Genomic DNA, 22,734 nt, shown 5'->3' with positions numbered 1-22,734 from the left:
TCGGACTTCTAGCCTCCACATTTGGGAGAAAATACACTTCTGTTGTTTGAGCCCCTCAGTCTCTGGTGTGTTGTTAATGCGGTCCTAACAAGTTGACACAACTGATGTCAGGACATCAAGAGATGCATCCTGAGAAAATCAAGCCTTGAGTCGGTGTAAGTCAATTGTATTCGAGACTTAACATGGTTTTAGGATAATACAGTGTTATTTCCAAACAAATTCTCTAATATCCTTGCTAATAACGTATAGACAGAGCATCAGATTCAGAATTAGCATCATCATGTAACCTTCCCAAATCTCTGAGGAAGTAGCTCCAGTAACTTCTACGGAAAGGAAGCATTTATACTCAAAGGCCAAATGTTATGAAATGACACATAAGTGAAAGATAACAAGAAAACAACAGCAAAATAAGTAAGTCTCACCTTACAACGGTTGGATAGAGCTCTGCTGTATAAAGGTAGGCAAGGCCAAAGGCTGCCCCTATGGAAAATTTTCCAGCCATAGTTGCCACCACACGCCAAACCTGGTAACCCTGAAAAAATATATATTGGCAAAATAGACCATCGTTTGTCATCAAGTAATATTTTTAAGAGAAAAATAGAAAATCCTTAAAATTATCGCTTAAAACTTTCTAATTCTCCAGTATTTTTCAGAACAATCAAGAGTTTTATTTTTGTTTGGATTTATTTTGTAAACTCGACTCATGGTCTGCAAAAGCTTTCTATCTTTATGAAATGTAGAGGAAAGTTTTATTGTGCCTCCCCATAGCCTTGGAGATTTCAAATTACCAAATAAGCTATTTGGGAAGAGACACTTTGGAATGAGACCCTCCCAGATGGTTTCTGCTGTCAGCCCTGGCGTGTTCCACTTCCTGCAGTGGTTCTCAGAGACCTCCCACAGTCCATCTTTTCTCTCCTCCTCTGTCAGCCAGCTGGGTGTTGAGGCCCTGGTGACCTTGGAGTTCATGTGTTAGGGGTGGCAGCACCCGAGTCCCTGAATGGCTCCATGAAGCCAAACACCCACTTCACCACTCCCACAGCCACCAACGAGGTACACCCACATCGCACTTTCTATGAGCAAGAAATAAATGTCTATGATGTGAAGTTACTGAGATTTGGGGGTGCCTCTATTAAGGCAGCCAGTGTGACCGTGTCACCTTAATTATTCCTGTAGACAGTATTTGTTGAATGAATTAATGGGGCTTAAAAATTTTTGTATTGTGTTGACTACCATTTGGAGAGAAGTTTTATTAGGGGGAAAAATTTGCAATTAAGAGTTAGTACCCTATTTCGAGAAATCCCCATCAGCCACTTTCCTGTCTTCCACATTACTGCTGGGGCTTAATCACCATAGAACCTGAAGGTTCTAGGGTTCCCCTATATCTTCACCAGCTCAAAGACAGCTGCCATAGCTGCAAGCTACTTAAAAACACAAACAAAAAAAGCTATGGATGAAGCTTGCTCAAATTGGCAGAGACCTCCTTGTCTCAAATAGTTTTAACGGTGTGAACCAGTTGTATATATCAATCACCTAGAAACTGCAATACATGAAACATTTGATTCACCAGCCCTGATAATTTAGTGAAGCGTTACTATAAAAGGAAGTCACTGGTTAGCTTAAATAAAATTTCAAACAATATGCAAAACAAAATGCCTTGATCTAAAGGTTGAGATACTATTGCTTAATAATTACATAATCAATTTAAAATAGAAAGTATTTGAAAGTATTGTGACCATATTTTCCACATTGAGAATGAAAACCCAGGTTCTACATTCTGGGAAGAAAGAGAAGGAGTACTTCTGGGTGCAAGAGGTCCTCTAAGGGATGGGGTTTGCCAAAATACAGGAATGTGGAAGTCACTTCAGTCGTTTATGGCACTGTTTCTCACTAAGACATTTTAAAAACAAGCTCCTCGGGGGATTTACGCACCCTAGAAATTGGAAACTACTAATCTACCACAGTGGAAAACAAGGCTATTTAAACTGGAACAATCCCGAACGTAAGGCTCATCATATCTGCCAGCTGTCTCCATGGTCCCTCACTTCTTCAGGTTTCTAATCAAACGACACCTTCTCTGCGAGGGACGCCATCCTCAATCACCTTAGATAAAGTAAAATAGTACACATGTGTGTTCCCCCTCCAGCCCCAGTCATCCTCCAGCCCCAGTCATTCTCCAGCCCCAGTCATCCTCCAGGCCCAGTCATCCTCCAGCCATAGTCTTTCTCCAGCCCTAGTCATTCTCCAGCCCTCATCCTATTTTGTTTTTCCTCATTATACTCAAAGAAACTTGACTTACTGCATGTCTTCAGCACCCACAAAAGAACCTGGCAAATACTAGATGCTGGAGAGATCTTTCATGCATGAACAAAGGTTTAAGGTGACAACAGTCACTGGAAGGTGCAATCTGCTCTCCTCACTCAAGATGATCGTGTTTACAAAATACAGCACTGGCCATCTCTGGGAAGTGGGATTATGGGCTTCCCCCCCCACACACACACATTTCTTTTTTTCCTTAAATTTTCAACTATCTATATAACAGAGAAAGAATGACTTTTACAGAAAACATTTAAAATCTTATGTACAGTATAGACTTTATCCATATGTCTAATTTATCTTCATACTCATAAGCTGAAAAGGTTCCCATCAAACTGTCATAGTATAACTAGCCATTCTCTAAATAAAACATAAAATAACTCACCTTGGGGATCACCATAATCACACCACTGGTCACTGCACTTGAGAGAAGGGAGAAAACCAGAATGCTTCTTCGCCCCACACGGTCCATCCCGAAGCACACAAAGAAGTAAGCAGGAATTTCCACTGCACCTGTCATGGAGCAAAATGGTGCATCTCTATGAGCCACAGCGTCCAACTGAACAGGGGACCCTGGCTTCTAACCCACCACCCAAAAGGAATGCGCAGCCCTCTCTCTGCTTCCAGGGGCTTCTAAGAACTATCTAACAACTGCCTGAGAGACAGCAAGCCCCATGACTCTTAAACTCACGGGAGCGGGGAGGGTGTTTTGCTGTGACATACACTAATGCTCACATAATCCGCCCAGCACTTATCACCTGTCCTCAGAATCTTATCCCCTGCTAGGTGGGAAGCTTCCCAGGACACAACACAGAGCCTGGAGGACGGGCCAATTGAGTGAATAAATATGTAAATCAATAGACAACATTTACCTTTTCTGATCTTTGGCTTCTTCTGCTTGGCAGAACTATGCGGAAATGTATGTATTGGTAACTTTGAACATAACACCTGACGTAGAAAATTCAGTGTCAGCTAGGTATACAAAGTAATGATACCTGCTTCATGGATTTTCAACTTAAAAGTAAATCTAACATGAATTCCCCCACAGAGCAGGGACTCTGTCTTGGATCTCTTTTTACTCCCCCATAACAAAAAGTAAAGAGCTGAGTCCATAGGTCCATAGGTCCATAACTGACTTAAAAGCCCTTCCCTTGAAGAACCAAACTTTGAATCTTAGATTCAGAACGAAAAAGCTTTATATTTATCAGCCAGAATGCATCAGGGAGCAAGAAGATCTCTCACCAAAACTGAGCAAACCCAATAGCCTTTGAGAAACTGTCACTGTTTAGTAGCCTAGGTTGTCCACGGAATTTAAAGGTCTATTCTTTGGACCGTCTGCAGCTTGCCTTACCCCAGGACACTACCCACCGCTGCCTTTGGGACTGATGTGCATTTGCCCATGCAACTACACAATGTTACGGCAGGTCTGGGTTTACGTGTCTCCTACAGCTTTGGGAACATATCGTTGTGGATGGATACGTATTTTCTGAGTTAACATTCTTAGCAGTACATCAGAAATTAAACTCAGTTGCAGCTGCTGAGAAAAAAAAAAAAAAGGCTGGGCAAAGGGAAAAAACAACATTCAGAGCCCCACTGGAGAGATGGTCTCCCTCCTTTTCATTAATATGAAAAATAAACAACTCCAGAGAAAATGCCTCCCTTTCAGACCCTGCTGTAAGGTCCATTCCTCCGGGCCAGAACAGTAGGTACATCTATTACTCTACTCGCTTTTTGTTTGTTTGTTTCGTTTTGGTTTTTTTAAGTGTTTATTAAACACGTCTCAAAAGAGCCTCATGGGAGTAGGCCTGGATTTTACTACCCCAACTTTCCAACTAAGATTAAATGACTTGAGCCAAGTGAGTATGTGACAGCTCAGGAATTGGTCTTTGCTGCAACCTCCCTCCCTCATGTCTGATTCCCTCCGCATCTGACTCAGGGCTCCCCGCTCTACAGCACTATGTGCAAGGCCACCAGTTGACTTCCTGGAGTCTAGCAAAGCTGCACAGCAACTGGGAAACAGCTAGAGACCTTTTAAAGTATATTCCACCTTGATTTTTCTTGCGTTGTTTTATTGATGCTGCATCTAGATTTTAACTTGACTATGTCTGGAACAGAAATGGTGAAGCCAAAAAAAAAGAAATAGTTCAACCAATGAGGCCCAACCCTTCTGGTATTAGGACAATGTGCCTTTATTTTCTTCACTTTATAATGTATAATCTCTTTATTCTCTCAGGCCCCATTCTGCTCCTATCTTCACATAACCCCAAAGGTATGTCTTCAGGCTACTGTACTGTTTATCACCTGCAAGTAGCACAAAACCTAAGCTGAAATTCCCACCAGCTCCAAACCATCTCAGGAGATGAAAACTCGTTCAAAAATTTCATGGCACAAAAGTGTTAACTAGAAGCACCTGTCAGGCAGAGGGATGCTGGAAAGGGCAATGACATGAAAAATCAAAGGCAGTAGGGACTATAAAACCATGGTATTTGTCTTAGAAACATTTTTATATCCATGAGACCGCCTGCTTTCTTGATAATTTACATCTCCATCAAAATTAATTAAGACTATATCATAAATACCTAAAAGTCCGGTGCTGCTAAGCTTCCCCAGGCCACACCCCACCCCGCTTAATTCTCCTACCATTTGCTGCTCTGTTCTAGAAATACTGCATCCTCTTTCAAATTGACACACAGAATGCATCTGAAGTCAAGATAGGCTCTTTTTATAAACTTGTTGGTCTGCCCAAAAAAAGAGTAAAGTGTTTTTTCTTAAAATGACTTCTCTCATAATTCCTGCTGAGCTATAATAAACAAAAACAGGTGTCTCCTCAGAGCACTTTAATGAGAAAGGATGACATCTATGTATAAAAATTTTAAAGCAAACTTTTCTGGGGAGAATATCAAATACAAGCAGCCTACACGGAAATAACCAGCTGGACAAATGCCTTTCTGGTAATTCTCTCATATCTGGTATGAATTTGGTTTACCCTAGGAGTCACACCTCAAGCTATCACACAGTATGTGAAGCTATTTTAACCTGCTACGGAATTAAAAGAAGCATGACAACACAAATTACAGGTGCATGTAATGGGGTTACCTTACTGACTAAAATTCCTAAATTAAGGACATTTGAGGGTAGAAAGATACCAGAAGATCTCCAAGACATGTTAAATTTTAAAAGGAGTGCAGCTTGCAAAGAACAGTATGTAGTGATTAATCTCATTTATGTTAAAATATAAAACATTTATCTGCACAAACGTATGGATATGCAGAGATCAGAAAGTACAAGCCAAAGGTTATAGAAGTTACCTTTGAAAGACAGTTCTGAGATGGCGATGGGCTTAAAGGAAGGAAGCAAGCAAGGAGAAGAGGCAGAAAAGGAAGGAGGGACTCAAATCTTCTGTTTGCATTTTTTTTTAAAGAGAACATTTGCACATGTAACACTAAAAGAGACCATAATAACATAGTTGGCAGTATTGTTCCTGGTAGAATAAAAAGACAATAGAAACACTCTCAAAACTCGGTAGAAATTTCACTTCATGGCTACACTTAAATATAATTTAACCACTTACCCATAAGGAAGAGATTTAAATATTCATTGCCTCCCAAATTAACAGAATTCAAGGAGAGGGTGTAGAACCCAAAACACCCTGTGAACCAAATCAGCCAAACAATAAGTGTCCTTGTTCCGATACTCCAATTATAAAACAGGTCTGATAGGGTGTGCGTCTCAGCTTGAGAGGGCTTATTACCAGCAGAACTGTTGTGATCCAGTGATAAAAGTTCTGACAGTTTACAGGATCTCGTCCTATTCCACTCGGCCATCGTATCAATTACTTTCTGTGCTTCTTCATATTCTCCCTCTGAGAGAAGCCAAAAGGGTGTCTCTGGGAGCATCCAACAGCACAGGACAAAGGGGACAGTCACTGTGGAGAGGACTATCTGATAGATCCACCAGGTCCTGACCAAGTAGCCCGTCAAAGCCACCACCATGGTTCCAAAAGCAAAAAAGGAATGCAAGTGGATGCATGCCCACGTCCGAGATTGCATGCCGACAAATTCTGTCACATAGACAAACACCACCACGAGATAGCCACTTCCAGACTGCAAAACAAAAGTAAGGAGGGTGGTCCAGATTTAAGGTCACATATGTAACTACGAAGGAGTCAGATTTAAGGTCACACATGTAACTACTAAGGAGTCTGTTCTCTCTGCAAATCACACATAGGCAAGAGAGAAAATGATAAGTTGTTTTCTGAAACCCATATCATATTTATACAATGACATTTAATTCTTTTTCTTTAAATGGGTCCTTTCATCTTCACACACCCTGTCCACCCCAAATGGCAAAACTTGAGTGGTTATGCATGATATAAATGTTAGAGACTGCCTTTGCTTCATTTAAAGATTCCTTTACCGTGTGAATTTATGTCTCAGTTCCTTGTAAATGTGTATATCCATTTATCTATCTAGAGAAGAGCTTCATTACCAAATCCTAAATTTTAAACGGGGACAAACAATTTATGGTAACTAGAGAGAAGAAACAAGATTTGATTAAAACTTCATTTTGACAGGCAACAACAGCAACCAAAAAAACCCCAGACAAATTGGACTTCAGGGAAATTCAAAACGTCTGTGCATCAGAGGACCCTACATCAGAGGACACTATCACCAGAGTGAAAAGGCAACTTATGGAATAAGATATACACAAATCACGTATCTTATAAGAGACTAATATCCAGAATATATAGAGAACTCCTAAAACGCGACAATAAAACAAACCCTTACAGGATATTTGGTCCTGTCAGAAACATCCATAATACACTCGGTCCACACCAAAAGGTCCTTGAAATTTGGTCCTATCCAAATCATCCATGAGCATATTTGGGCCACGCCAAATGGTTTTGAACAGGACCAAATATCAAGTACCCTTTGGCATGGGCCAAATGTTTTATGGATGCTTCGGACAGAACCAAACGTCTGCTAACTAAACAAACAATCAAATTCAAAAATAGGCTTGGAGTTCTCCAAAGAAAATACAGGAATGGCCAATAGCACACAAAAAGATGCTCAGCGTCACTAATCATTAGGGAAAAGCAAATCAAAATCACAATGAGATGTCACCTCATGGTCATTAGGATGGCTAGTATCAAAAAAACCAATCAACAACAAAAAAACCACATAACAAGTGGTTTTGAGTATATGGAGAAATCAGAACCCTTATGCACTGTTGGTGGGAATGTAAAATGGTACAGCTGCTATGGCACAATATGGGGATTCCTCAAAACATTAAAAATATAATTACCATATAATCCAGCAATCCCATTTTGGGGATATACACAAAAGAACTCAAGGTGAGATCTCAAAGAAACATTTTTACACCCATGTTCATAACATGGTGAACATAACATTATTCACAGTAGCTAAAATATGGAAGCAACCCAAGCATCCATCAACAGATGAATAAATAAGCAAATTGTAGTATATATATATATATATATATATACACACACAATGGAGTATGACTTAGCCTTAAAAAGGAATATTCTGACACATGCTCCAACATGAATGAACTCTGAGGATGTTATACCAAATGAAATAAGCTAAACACAAAAAGACAAACACTGTGTGATTCCATTTTTATGAGGTATCTAGAGTAGTCAAACTCATAGAGACAGAAAGTAGAATGGTGGTTACTAGGGGCTGGTGGGAAGAGGGAATGGGGAGTTGTTTAATGAATACAGAGTTTCAGATTTGCAAGATGAAAAGAATTCTGAGGATGGATGGTGGTGATGGTTGTACAATAATATGAATGTACTTAATATCATGGAAATAGATACACTTAAAAATAGTTAAGATGGTAAATATTGTCATGTGTATTTTACCACAATAAAAAAAAGGCAGTAAAACTTTATTTTGAAAATGGGCCTATCTTTAATTTAACAAAATTTAGATTATAAAAACAATATGTGACCATTCATGGAATAAACAAAGAATGAAACAAATGATGGATTTTGTGTGTGTGTGCAGTGGTGGTGAAAAGATTAGAATTTTTCTTACAAAATAATTTCACATTTGACTTTTATAAAACATAAAATTAATTTTTGCAAAATTATTCTAGAGCATCACTGATTTCCCCAAAGGCCTCTATTAATCTTTTGATATTTGAATCATACTCTTTTGAAGGCTCATCTTGTCACTATCCTTGTGGATGTTAATTTCTTCAAACATTAACTGGTCTATCTCTGCCAGATTCCAGCTGGTCCAGGGATCTGTGTAGGACTCAGGCAGTTTTCCACCACTACTTTCAAAGACTTTTCATAATCTAGCATCTTCTGTAAGATCTGCAATTCCACTTTGCATCAGCATCACAAAGAGGCTACCCTATGAGCAGTAAGCAGAGAGGCGCTGGATGGGGACTACTGTATTAAGAGTCAGTTTCATATTTTGTGGCAACAGCTTTTATCTCCCCACACAACCTTGTAATTGCAAGACAGATAATGAAACCTGAAAATGAGGACTCCCATATTGAAGAATCCAGTTGTTTGGTAAATTTAAACCTTCAAATACTACCAATTTCCCTATTAAGGTAAGCTATAACATCAGTCCCCAAAATGTTTTTTTCAGTGACAATTCTTTCTCAGTTCACTCCCACTTCCTACTGGTTACTTCCGTCACTAGGTTCAAACAGTCCATGCACAACTGCCTAAATAATTCCAGAAGACTCCTTGATCCCATTCACACCTGTCACCTCCACTGATAACACCCTATTCCTCACATCTACCCTGATCCCATCCCCGACATAGCAGCCAGAATGTCCACTTCACCCCTGAATACACTGAACGCCTTCGGTGGATTCCCACCGCCTTTAGGAAACCAGGCAAACTTTTTGTCATTCTACAAGGCCCTGCCTCGTCATCTTTCTCTCTTTCAGCCTTATCACGCATTTCACCTCCTCTCTATTCTCCAGGCATCCAGACCTTCAGTTCCTTCACATCTCAGGGCCTTCTCACTTGCTGCTCCCTCTGCCTAGAAGGTTCTTCTCTCAACCATCCCTCACACTAAAAACCCCCTGACTCTCCAGATTCCCCGCCCCATCCCCCACTGCAGGGTCCTCTCCATGGTTAATCCTCCATCATCAACGTTGTATGGATTTTTAACGATGGCCCATCAGTGTTTTGCCTTCCTCTACAATGTAGGGTTATAGAAACAGCCTGATCAGGTTTACTTAGCATTACACTCTGTAGGCAGATCAATAAATGTGCTGAGTGAATGAATCTGCCTTCATCCTCTCTACTCAGAATTGAATCATAAATACATTTCCCATAAAAACCAAAGGAAAGAGCCACAGAAAATTAAGGCCACGTTTTCAGATGTATTCTATGGGTGGCTGTCTCATTGTCTTGGCTCCAGAAATCAATTCATGGTATTTGCAAGACTGAAACAGATATCTTTAGAATTATCCTCTTAAATCTTCCAAAGGAGGGCTCCACACCCCTCAAGACCTGTCTTTGCCTCTGTTGTACCATCATTCCCACCAGAAAGTCTCTTGTCAAAGCTCACTCTGCAGCTACAGAGCCACTTCCTCTTATTCTGTCCTCAGTGGAGATAGAACTACTGGTTGTTATCTTTTGTATTAAAAACTCTCTACATTCCTAAATATATATACATTTTTTTTAAGATGCAACACTTCAATTCTCCTAAAATGTTTTTAATGCATCCTCCTATCCTTGGCCATCTGTGTGGCTTCCTAGGAACCCTTCCCAGCCATCAATGAAGACTCCAAAAGAGAATACACCACCCTGCCCTCTGAGGGGGTGCAGCAACCTCTCCTTCTGAGATTGAAGTCCTTGGCTTCTGTCCAGACCCTTGGATCCTCCATTCTGGTAAGAGGGGATACATGCCCTGCTCCGTGTTCAGCAAGATCCCAACTCTCCCTGAAGATAAAACTTCACTCTGTTATACTTGACCAGTGACCTCCAAACAAAATCACTGCTGCTGTTGTTTGGTAGTTCAGAACCTGTCTGGAAGCCTCAGTGAGTGTGGAAACAGCTTCCCTGCCTGCTGGTCCACTTCCAGTAACAATCACCCTTGTAATGAGTGCCAGGTATTGAACTGGGGATGCTTACCTGAATCTCACTGAATCCCGGTAACAACCCAGTGAAGCCAGGGATTATTTTCTACAGTTTACAGATCAGAAATAAGGTATAAGGTTTGAAGAGGATAAGATGTTTGCCCAAGGTCACACAGCTGAGACGCTGGGATTCAAACTCAAGCCCTGTGCACTCTACTCCCCTGTAGCCTGTAATAGAAACACCCGATGCCTTCTTGTTTTCTTTCTTCCTGCACATTATATAAATGACTTTCTTTTTTGGGGGGCTGCGTCAGGTCTTAGTTGTGGCATGCAGGATCTTTTCAGAGTGGTGCAGGCTCTTCGTTCTGGTGTGGGCTGCTCTTTAGTCGTGGCTCTCCGGCTCCAGAGCACCTGGGCTCTGTGGTGTGCAGCACTTGGGCTCTCTCACTGAGGTATGTGTGCTCACTGTGCAAGCTCAGTAGTTGTGCAAGCTCAGTAGTTGTGGCACATGGGCTTAGTTGCTCCGAGGCATATGGGATCTTCGTTTTCCCACCAGGGACTGACCCCTTCTTCCCTGCACTGGGAGGTGGGTTCTTTACCACTGGACCACCAGGGAGTGCCTGAGAATGACTTTCTTAGCAATACACCTTAACCATCTGTTTGGCTCATGTATACAAAGCATGACTAGATACATACAATTGCTCAGAAGTAAAATAATTTGTAACCATTATTTGCAATGGCTACAAATAATGACTTTTTTTTTTCTTTCTTTCCCTTTATGCTTTCCTGTCTCCCTCTTGTTCTTCCTGTCTCTTCTCTCTCTTTTGCTTTATAGTACGAGCTAGAATCCCCAGCACAATGCCAAGTGGAAGTGATGTTTCACAAATCCTTGCTGCTAGTCATGGTGGAATGTGGATCACCTGTCAGGCATAGAGTCAAATGAAAAGTTACTGCCTACTAAAAACAATTTTTCATTTTAACGAGTTGCATTCTAGGCGCAGGGCACTAACATTCTACAGAGAGACTTCTGCAGTGGAGTGAACAAAGATTAGTCCTTGATCTCTCTCACGTGAGCAAGACTAAGAGCGTTAAGGTTTAATATAAAAGTACTGCAGTGGAATTAAAGAGGCAAAAAAAACCACCCCACCAAAAAACATCCCAATAACAACCCAACTCACCATAGCAAGAAGAAAGCGTGCGATTATGAAACTGTAATAATCATATGTGAATGCCGTCGCTATGCCGAACAGAAACACACCAGTGCTTGTGGCCCACAAGACAAGTCGTCTTCCCGCCCTGAAAAATAAGAATCACGCAGTGGAAGGAGCAAGGTGTGGCTGCAACAGTTTAAAACATCCACTCTAATTCATGAAAGATAAGTGTCACCTATATTTTCAAATAACTTCTGCATCAATATTCGATTGTCGTTATTCCTCCATTTCCTTTGAGCAAATCATGAGTTAACACGTGATCTCCTCAAGAGGCCAGTGTTTCAGTGGACTGGCCTCCACCTGAGCTCCTAATATGTGGGAAGACATTCGGGAACCTTTCTGAAACCTTGAAAATGGTAAAGTATGTGGGCCGAGCGATGGGATTCAGAATGTCCTGCTTGAACAGTGGAGGAACTGAGGGTGCAGGGCGTGGAGACTAATATCACCCTGTTTGGCCCTGAAAGATGGCTGGTTAGCCAAAGACGGGTAAGATTCCTCAGAGGAGGAACAACCTAAGACAGGCACAGCCGCAGAGGGGCCAACAGGGGTGGTGCATAGAGCTTTCCTTGTATCACCCTGTTTGGCCCTGGAGGATGACTGGTTAGCCAGAGACGGGTAAGATTCCTCAAGGGAGGAACAACCTAAGACAGGCACAGCCGCAGAGGGGCCAACACGGGTGGGGCACAGACCCCCAATATCTGAGAGAAGTCTCCTGCCCCCAGGGCTGTTTTGTTCTCCACCCCCAGCTCAAATCCACACCTGCTCAACTCGGACCCAGGAAGTAAACAAAGATAATTGCCTCAGTCATGTGAGGCCCTTGATTGTTTATGGGTGTAACCTGAGAATGTTAGCCCGCGAACTCAATAAAAGCAACCTGGGATGAGTCAGCAGGGCTCTTGATCCGAGAGGTCTTGAGTCCCCGGGTCCCATCTTTCTCTTCAGTCTGTGTCTGTGTCTTCTTCAAGCTTGCGGCACCCGTCACTCACCTCGAGTCGCCGAGCTGGTCTTGGCACTAATATACACACATGATCACTCTGGGTGGACCCCAAAGGCCCTCCTAACCTGGGACTGGGAGGAAGGAGAGGGAAGACTTGTCCTTTCCCTGTCAGGACCTGCTCTGTGACCTGCTGGATCATCTTCCTTGTTGGGCTGGCTCTGCCCACCAAGGGGGAGGCAACTCTTACGAAGCCCCTCTAAACACAGAAGTCTTGCTACATTCTGCTTCTAGAATATGTTGCTTACTTGCCCTATATTTTCATAACTGGAAAGGGCATTTCTTTGTCTAAAAAGCAAATAACAATCAGATACCTGCAGGTTTTTTAAAAATGAGAGGTATTTCACATGCCATAACAGCCAACCTTTTAACGCATACAATTCGGTAGCTTTTAGTGTATTCACAGAGTTGTGCAACTCTTATCACTATGTAGTTCCAAGACATTTTCATCACTCCAAAAAGAAACTCTGCACCCAGGAGTCATCATTCCCCTTCTCTGCTCTCTCTAGCCCCTAACAGCCACTAATCTACTTGTCTTTATAGAGTTGCCTATCCTGGACATTCTATGTAAATGGAGTTGCACAACATATAACATGTCACTAAGTGGCTTATTTCACCAAGCCTTATGTTTTCAAGGTTTATCCATGTTGTAATACTTCATTCCTTTTTATGACTAAATAACATTCCATTGCATGGCTCTACCACCTTTTGTTTATCCATTCATCGGTTGATGGATATTTGGATGGTTTCCACTTTTTTGGCTATTATGAATAATGCTGCCATAAACATTTGTGAACAAGATTTTGTGTAAAGTTATGTTTCAGTTCTCTTGGATATATACCTAGGGGTGGAATCGCTGGGTCATATGCTACTTTATGTTTAATTTTTTGAGGAACTGCCAAACTGTTTTCCAGGGTGGCTGCTCCAGTTTTACTATCCCACCAATTTTCCCACATCCTTGACAACACTTGTTATTGTCTGTCTTTTTGATTATGGCCATTCTAGTGAGCAGGGGTTTCTCACTGTAGCATTGATTTATATGTCCCTCATGATTAATGATGTTGAACATTTTTATATGTGTTTTCTTGGCCATTTGTACATCTTCTTTGGCAAAATATCTATCCAAATCACTTGTCCATTTTTAAATTGTCATTTGTCTTCTTAGTGTTGAGTTATGACAGTTCTTCATATATTCTAGATACTAGAGTATCATTAGATATGTGATTTACAAATATTTTCTCCCTGTGAGATGTCTCTGACAGATAATTTTAAGGCAAAAAATATACAGTCCTGAGATTCCAACCAACAGGCTTGCCCAGTGCAGCAGAGAGTATACAAGCAAATTGGAAACTGTCACTTTCACGGCCTCCGCCAGCTCTGCTCGCACACGCACTAGTAGGGATTGCTGGCCCTACACATAAACATTCCCAATCTCATTTGAGCCCTGAATGCCATTGAAAACTATTTTTCATCCATCCCTGATCAACCCCCTGTACCACCCACAAAGCCTTCACTCTCAGCAGATGAGCAGCCCTCTCCTGCAGAGAACAGAGACCATCAAAGAGAAAGCCCCACAACTTCCTGCTCTTCCCACCTGCCAACATGACCTGCATCTGCCTTCAGCCTTCTCTTCTATCCTCCTCTCCAGAAATAAACACTCTTTTCTCTCCAAATACCATTTTGCAATCTTTGTATTAGATCATGTCTCTTCCCACCTCCTCTGAGGCCTTATTCTAACAATTACTTCTTTTTCCTCTATCTTTCCCTCTCCTCTGACTCCTCCCTTTCAGTTTAAGTCTCTTCCAGTCACAGACAAGAACCTTCTCTGGACCCCATCACTCTGGCAGCTATCTTGCATCTTGCATTGCTTCCACTGTCAGACTTACCAAAAGGGAATATCTACCTTTTCAACTCCTATTTTGTTCCTCTCCCCCACTAACAACCTAATTTCCACACTTCCCAGGAAGACAGTTATGAAGTAGAAGATTCTTCAACACTGAAACATAACTTCAGTCACCAAATAATAACTAGACTTCACTTCTGCTCCAGTTTCATTATTCAAATGCTACGTCCTGGAAGGGATGTGGGTGGTGGAGGGAAAGACCTGGGCACTCCTCCCTCTAGGCTTCCACAGTCTTTGCCTCCATTGCTTTTACTTTTAGTACGGCCCTGGACACAACAAAGCCCTATGATCTTAAAGTGGACGTGTTTCTTGGCACCATTTGACTAGCACACCCTGAGGGCAGGGATTTCTGACCTAAGCAGTTGTTTTTAGGTTCCCAGTGCCCAGCACATACCTGTAAAATTCACAACTATGGGGACCAAATAAATAAGTTCATCTCTGTGCTTTAGGACAGATACTAAAAGCATGGTCTGTGTCCATACAGAGATGAACTTTGCTTTATTTTAAGAGCTACATAATCATTTTAATGTGTATTTTTTTTAAACATGGCTGTTATTTCACACAATTTCATAGATATTACTGCTTAGGACCAGACTATCCTCTTAAAAAGCACATCTATTTAAAGAAAAAAAAATTCAAAGTAATAACCAGTACCTACTGAGTGGTTATATGTCCAAGGTACTTTTTCTGTATTAATTTTGCAATAACCCTCTGAGGTGAGTGCTGTTATTTTCATTGCCAGCTTAGGCATGAGATTTTGAAACACAGGTTAGGCAATTTGCCCAGGCCCAGAGCTAATAACTGGCAGAACACAGGCAGACTGTCTTCAGAATCCATCCCCTTAACAGTATTTTGTGTCCCTAAATAACAGATCAGCAAAGAAGTACGTATTTAGATAGGAGGTATGAAAATAACTAAAGTTTTGAACATAATTCCCTGTCCCCTAAGAAAATCAGATAGGAAAATGAACTCTACACTGATGCAACAATACTAAATCTTTCATCTTACCTGTCAGAAACATAGCCGAAGATCACCGCTCCCAGCAGGACTCCAAACATAAAGGTGGGCTGGATCAGCCTTCCAAACCATTCTCGGTTACACACCAGATCCCACTCGGTCACCACTGTGCTACGCCACTTGCTCTTGTCATAGATGTAGCCATCCAGGCAGGGGAAACTACTCTTATGGCCGTTATAATCATAGTTCAAACTCGACTTGTCATCCCTCCGGAACCTGTGACAGCTTGTGAGCTCCCAGATCTCCCCATCCTGTAGCTGCACTATGATGTGCTCTTCACGGCCTACGGAAAACTGGGTCCAGATGTCCTCCAACCTCCAACTAGAGATATCTTGGAAAAGAACCTGACTCACATTGCCCGGGGGCCTGCAGGTGTGCTGTGGGGACATGGACAAGAACACAGAAGCCAAGTAATGGATACCACAAGAGATGTTCTGGAAGGCACATATAAAATAGATGAATATCTGGTATCTGCAAAGAAGAAAAAAAAGCAAGTTATTATATCTGGTCTATGCGCTGAAAAAAAAAGACGTGCAAATATGAAGGGTCTCCATTATGCTTAGCTTGGATAAAGGGTAAACACAGAAATAACTATAGATATGTGTGTATACTTAGGTATATATGTGTGTGTGTATATATATATGTGTGTGTGTGTATACACACATATATACCCATATGTGTTGAGAGGGCCTAAAAGCAATGATATCCCAATAACAACAAGCACATCCAATGCCTAGATCTTGAGCTCTAAATATCATTCTCCAATAAAAGGAACCAGGGAAGATGTCTGATTCTAAGACCAGGACAGGGAGAATACAAAACAAGCTTGGAGTATCTTGTAGTATCAGAAAGTAAGAAGTACTCAAAATACAGGAAAACATGGGAGCATATCAAGGGGACAGAGGAACCAGTATGAAAGAGCTCCCGAAGGGCAAAGCTGAAACAATTTGAGCAACAAAATAAATAGCATAGTATAACCGAATGTATAAAATAAAAACATTTTTTAAGAATTCCATAAAGTAGTTTTTATTTCCATTTTATGGAGAGGGAAACTGAGGCTCAGGGAAGGCAGTGACTTGCTCAGAGCGTAGAAAAAGAGCTGAGAGATGAAGTCAGTCTACATTAAGCCAAAGCAAGCTCTTTCCAAATGTCAAGCTAAAACCTGAGGTAGCACAGTGATGTGAAAGTGACATTCACCCACTAGCTACATTAATAAAGAAAATTAGTTTCACAACATTTAAAATTATTTGAAGCCCACCATCGCACATGCTGATAGCTTTTGAATAAAATGTATTCACAACTATGTAATTCAGAAGGCAACTCAGATCTAGTGAACACTCATGTCATTTTGCTTTTTTTTAATCTGTTGAAAAACAGCCTGCACTGACAATCCTTTTTTAACACTTTGGGATATATGATATGACATGACGTCCCATACTATGATGTTTAATTTCATATATCAACTTGGCCAGGCTAAGGGATCCCCAGAGAGTTGCTGAAACATTATTTCCAGTGTGTCTGTGAGGGTATCTCTGGAGGAGATTAGCATTTCACTGAGTAAAGATCGCCCTCACCAGTGGGGCTGGGCATCACCCAGTCGGTTGAGGACCTGAATAGAACACAAGGGAGAGAAAGGGTGAATTCCATCTCTCTGCTTGGGCTGACACACCCATCTTCTCTTGCTCTCTGACACTGGCACTCCTGGGTTTTGGGCTTTTGGACTCAGACCAGGACTTCCACCATCAGCCACTGACTCTCAGGCCTTTGGACTTGGACTGAATTACAGCACTGGCTTTCCTGGGTCTCTAGCTTGCACATATCACATTGTAGGACTTCCCACCTCCATGATCACATGAACCAATTCGTATAATAATTCTCCTCTTACCTTTATCTACATATGACACTCTCTTACTGATTCTGTTTCTCTGGAGAACCCTGACAAATACACCATACTTATATAAGTAAATGACTGAACAAATAAACAAGAAAGAAGAGACACATCTTTCTTACAGTAGAATTCCAACGAATACCTGTAGATATTCCCTCTCTACAGAAGACGGACCTTAATTCCAACTCTTTCCCCCTTGCCTAGACTTAGTGACTCATTTCCAAAGAATACAGTAGGATAAAAGTAAACTTTACAGTGGGGAAATCTGGCAAACACTATCTTAACCAAATGTTGAAGGTTAACATCCTCAGTGATGTGTGACTATCACGGACCCCCTTATATGATGTGATGAACAGGCACTTCACCTCTGAGGCCTTCTTTCCAGAAACCATAACCCCAGTCTAATCATAAGAAAAACAGCAGATAATTCCAGACTGGGGGACATTCTACAGGTTGCCTGATGCTTAAAGAGTGTCAAGGTCATACGAAACAAGGGAAGACTGAGAAAATTGTCACAGGCCAGAGAAGACTGGAATAACATGAAAACGAAATGCAATGCGGTACCCAGGATTGGATCCTAGAACAGGAAGAGGGCATTCCTAGAAAAACTGATGAAATCTATATAAAGTCTAGAGTTAGCTATTAGTAATGTACTAACGTCAGTTTCTCCGTTTTGACAAATATCCTGTGGTGATATAAAGTGTTAACAATGGGGGAAACTCAGTGAGGGTCACACAGGAACACTCCTTACTCTCTTTGCACCTTTTTTGTAACTCTAAAGTTATCCAAAAATTAAATGTTTATTCAAACTTTTAAAAATAAATGTAAGGTCTCCAAACTTACAGACGGAAACCAACAGCTACCTAAAATTTACTGATCAATCTTTGCTTAGCAAATTACTCATGTAAATAAAGTGGAGAGCTAATCTTACTTAAGAAAACAGTTCAGATTTACTAATTCTTTTTTTAAAATCAAGCACCTAAGTGTCTCTACTTTGCTAAGAGATATAAAAGTAACGGGTATTACCATCTGCCCTGAAGAGTAATAAAACTTTACTTTCCTAGAGTAAAAACGTACTCAGTGTCATAAAGATATCAACTCACCCAAAGTTAATGTACAAGTTTAGTTTGCAGGGCAGTCTGTAATTACAAAACATTGGAAATTTAAATGTCCTCCAGCAGGAGATGTTACATAAATTACGGTAAAAGTTATAAATGCTGCCTGGGAGATGCCAGAGGAAAAGGACAGCATGGAATTTTTCACTAAAGGCAAGCTCCTGGCATCTAGAAGAGAGCGAGAATCACCCTATCCAGATCTTTAGGTGTGAGTCTGTGGTGGGCCAGCGTCTAACTGCCAGACGCCGAGACAATAAAGATCCTCTTGCAACCAAATCCTGTTTGGGACCTAAGAGGCATCCTATAATAACAATCCCATATGAATATGACGGAGAATGTAACATATATCATATAAGATGTACATTTTTATAATTCTTTGACTCCTCCCCACCCCACAAATTCCAATGCTGCAAACTATGACACAGTCGTAGAGCAGACAGATTTTGTTTGTCTGAAGTTTACCTGCCTGCCCCTGAAGGCGTTTGGGTTTGGTACCTAAGTAGTCTCATCACCTGGAGTGGCTCCACTGCTGAAAAACTCACATTCTGATCTCTCACCATGGCCTCCCACTGTCCCAGCTCCCCCTTTTCCAGGGCTCCAGTCTTTGAATCCCACCAGCTTCTCTAGTTTGTCGCTACCTTCCTGGCCTCAAGTCCTTCCCCAGCCAGCCTGAACCCCACAGCTGTCACTAGAGTTCTCTACAGAGTCACACAAGTTCTCTATTCTCATTCTCCATTCACACACATCACCCCCAACAGAGCACCTACCCTGGCAGGCTCTGAAGCTGGGCTGTGTCTCCTCCGCCCCACCCTCAGGAGGTCTGAGGTGGGATCCAGGACTCTGTACAAGCTGAAAAAGCTTCCCAGGAGATTCTGTTGTGGATGAGAAACACTGCTCCGAAAACTCAAACTCTCTGGTTTAAGCACGTGCTGATACGACGTTTGATGTTCAAAATACTTAACAATCGTTGTGGAGCAACTGGATCCCTCATAAGCAACATGGGAGGGTATAATTTATTACGACCACTTTGCAGAACTGTTTGGCAGCTGACTACATGCACACTCAGACAACAGAGCAATTCTTTTCCTAGGAAAATAGCCAATGAAATGGGTACATGCGTTCCCAAAAGTCATCTACAAAACAGACTATTCATAATAAGCCCAACCTGGAGACAACCCCAATATCTGTTGACAGTAAGTGAATAAACTGTGGAATATTCATGCCATGACATACTACACAGCAATGAAAATCAACAAGCTACTGTGACATACGATATGGGTGAATCTCACAAACACAGTGTGGAACAAAAGACGCCAGACAGAGAGTACGTGCTTTTTTACTCCAATTATACAAAGTATAGATTCAGGCAAAACTAACCTATAGTGTTAGATGCGAGGACAGTAGTGAGTTTGGGGAGAGGGAGGGGGTATGAGAAGCGGTGATCTGGGGTGGTAGCACATATGTGTCCATTTTATGATGATTCACCAGGTTGAGGATTAGGGTACACACTTTTCTGCATATATGTAATACATCACTTTAAAACTCTTATATTTGCAAGACCCAGGGAGAAGAAAAAGTGTTCAGCAACGCCCCTGCTGAGGCTCGACTGGAATGAGGCACACCCAATCTGTCCACTTGGTGTCTAGACTGCAGCCCTGGCTGGCCACCCAATCTGTACTGATAAGAAGGTATTTTACCTGCACAATACATATCTACCCGAATGCCTACTGGATGTCTCGACCTGGAACTCCCACAATGAACTCGCGTTAGGGTCTCCAGCTGATCTCGGTATCTAAGCCCCACGCCTGTCCCATCTGCAGTGTAACTGCTTCTGAGTTTAGGACACCATCATCCACACAAAGCAGAAATATGGGGCAGGGGCATGGCATGGGGGTCCCTCATGGTCCTTCCCACTTCACCTTCATGCCTTAGGGCAAGGAGGTCCCATCAAATTCCACCTGTTAAAACCATCCCATCCTGCCTACTCACACTTCCTCTGCTCCGGTCCAGACCCTCATTATCTCCTACCAGGGCTCTTACCTGGGTCTTCTCTGGTCTCTCTGCCCCAACTTCTGCCCCTCCAAGGCACCTTGCATTCTCCAAAGTGATCCTAACACCCAAACTGCTTAGCATGACATCAAAAATACTCTTGCAGATGCACCTCTCACCAGCCTTCTCTCACCCTCATACTTTATACACCATAAATAATAAACCGCTTAGCAGTCCCCAAACAAGCCATGCTAGTTCATATAAATATACTTCCTATGTGCTGGGAAGGTCTTGAGCACTCTTTCAATTCCAATTTCCCTTTCCCTATTACAAGGATAACTTCCTGCAAAAAACAAAACCCTACTTCCTTAGGTATCTAGCATTCCAATACACCACTTTCTCCCTTATAAAGACTGTCGTCCATCATGTGTCCCCCCAGCCTAAGACCCCTTCAGAACAACAGACTTAGAGAGCTGCGCTTCCACTACAGGGGGCTCAGGTTCGATCCCTGGTAGGGGAATTAAGATCCTGCATGCTGCATGGTGTGGCCAAAAAAAACTTTTTTTAATTAAAGAAGAAAAAAAGAACAACAGAGATACAACATATCACTGTGCCCACAGCTAGACAGAAAGACTAATGGAAAAAGAGTCATACAGACACAAGAGACAGGAAACCCATTGGCAAGGAAGAGCAAAGATGATCAGAATCCCCAGGAAATAGATCATGCTATCTGGGTAACAGGTGAAGAAAATTACTTTCAGTCCTAGATTTATATCATTCTGTATAATGAAGCATAACTAGTATTAATCCACTGTGGTTAAGAGCATGGACTATAGAGCCAGACTGCCAAGGTTTGACTCTTATCTCTGGTTACTTACACGTGGGTCTTTGGGTGAGATACTTACCCTTTCCGTACCTCAGTTTCCTCATTTGAAAAATGGGTTACTGTGGGAATGTAAAGAGTGTAAAGCACTATGGCCTACTGTAGGTACATATAAGTGCTAACTATTATGATGTTCATAAGGTGAAGTCAAAAAAGAGCCTAAAAGGTTCATATGTTGGGGGAAAAAAAAAAACCCAGTACTTATATCCACAGATATAACTCAGCAACAAGGCTCAACATTCCAACTCTGAAATTTTAAACCATTTCTCCCTCTATCCCAAGGTAACTCAGAGATCCAGGTTCTTGGTTCCCCCAACACAGATGACTGAATCTTAGTTTCCTCAATTCCCTCTGACATGGGGCTTAAGCCATGACGCTTTTGCAACTTCAATATGGCTTCAGGATAAGTCCTGCAAACTTAATTCTTCTTAGGTGTCCCGCTTACCTCTCTTAAAGGTGATGAGGTAGTGGCTCCTCACCTTAGAAATGACTAATGAGAAATGAGAAAGAGTTTTCTACCCAACACTTTCACTAGGTTTCCTTAAGACTAAATAATAACACACAATAACCTTCCTTTCTATTTATAGACAATAACGAGGCCGACTAGAGCAAATGCCAGAGAAAATATGGGGTACTGTGATATGGTCACACTATTTTCACCTTCTGCTGTAAGCACTGGCTTGTTATCCTTTTCCTTTCTACAAGCAGCTTTCACAATCTACCCTTCCCACCAGGATGGGGGCTCAGGGAACAATAATAGCCATGATTTACTGAGAAGTTACTGAATGATAAGACTTTCACATACATTGCTGTGGCTGGCTCAGAGCTGCCTCCCCAGGTCCAGGCTCCCCTTCTCCCAGCACGGTGAGCCACCTCTGACCACCTGGGTGAGGACATGCAGCAGCTGCCCCAGTGCTGTGGACGGCAAAGCTGCCTCGCCCACCTGGGTCCCGGGACGATCCCGTGGAGCACAACCTGACCTGCACAGTTACCGCAGAGGAACCAACTCCAGTTGAGGGATCTCTTTGTTACAGCACCTAAGCATCTCAGTTAATCCCCAAAATGCCTGGGGAAAGAATGGTGTTAGTAACTACTACATTATAGGGTTACCGTGAGGATGAAATGAGAGGCTGCAGGTGGAGTACTTACAATAAACATTTATAGTACGATTATTACCCCCATTTTACAGATGAGGAAGTGGTAAGTCAAAATGCTCAAGACCACATAGTTAATACTTGGTAAGTCAGGATTGGAACTCAGACATCCATCCCCAGAGCTGATTTTGTAGTCCCCATGCTATTCTGCTTCAAGGAGGATAAGATGAGATAATACTGGGCAAGGGGCCCTA

General features: G+C 41.9%; 1 protein-coding gene across 3 annotated transcripts in view; it reads right to left on the bottom strand.

The window, feature by feature from the left end:
* The window catches only part of SLC22A16 (solute carrier family 22 member 16), a 32,634-nt gene that overhangs the window by 8,393 nt on the left and 1,507 nt on the right, over nucleotides 1-22,734 (bottom strand). For 2 of the 3 annotated variants that reach the window (XM_057740294.1, XM_057740296.1), the window contains exons 2-6: nucleotides 15,503-15,982; nucleotides 11,565-11,682; nucleotides 5,885-6,416; nucleotides 2,699-2,826; nucleotides 423-532 (exon numbers count right to left, since the gene is read on the bottom strand). In XM_057740294.1, the coding sequence (XP_057596277.1) occupies nucleotides 423-532; nucleotides 2,699-2,826; nucleotides 5,885-6,416; nucleotides 11,565-11,682; nucleotides 15,503-15,982 (1,368 nt within the window). The remainder of the gene's footprint in view (nucleotides 1-422; nucleotides 533-2,698; nucleotides 2,827-5,884; nucleotides 6,417-11,564; nucleotides 11,683-15,502; nucleotides 15,983-22,734) is intronic. The other variant, XM_057740295.1, reaches the window with a different exon arrangement.

Source organism: Hippopotamus amphibius, chromosome 6 (genome assembly GCF_030028045.1).
Source record: "Hippopotamus amphibius kiboko isolate mHipAmp2 chromosome 6, mHipAmp2.hap2, whole genome shotgun sequence".
Lineage (NCBI taxonomy): Eukaryota > Metazoa > Chordata > Mammalia > Artiodactyla > Hippopotamidae > Hippopotamus > Hippopotamus amphibius.
The sequence above is the reverse complement of the archived record's forward strand: the minus strand, read 5'-3'. Positions and strand labels throughout refer to the sequence as shown.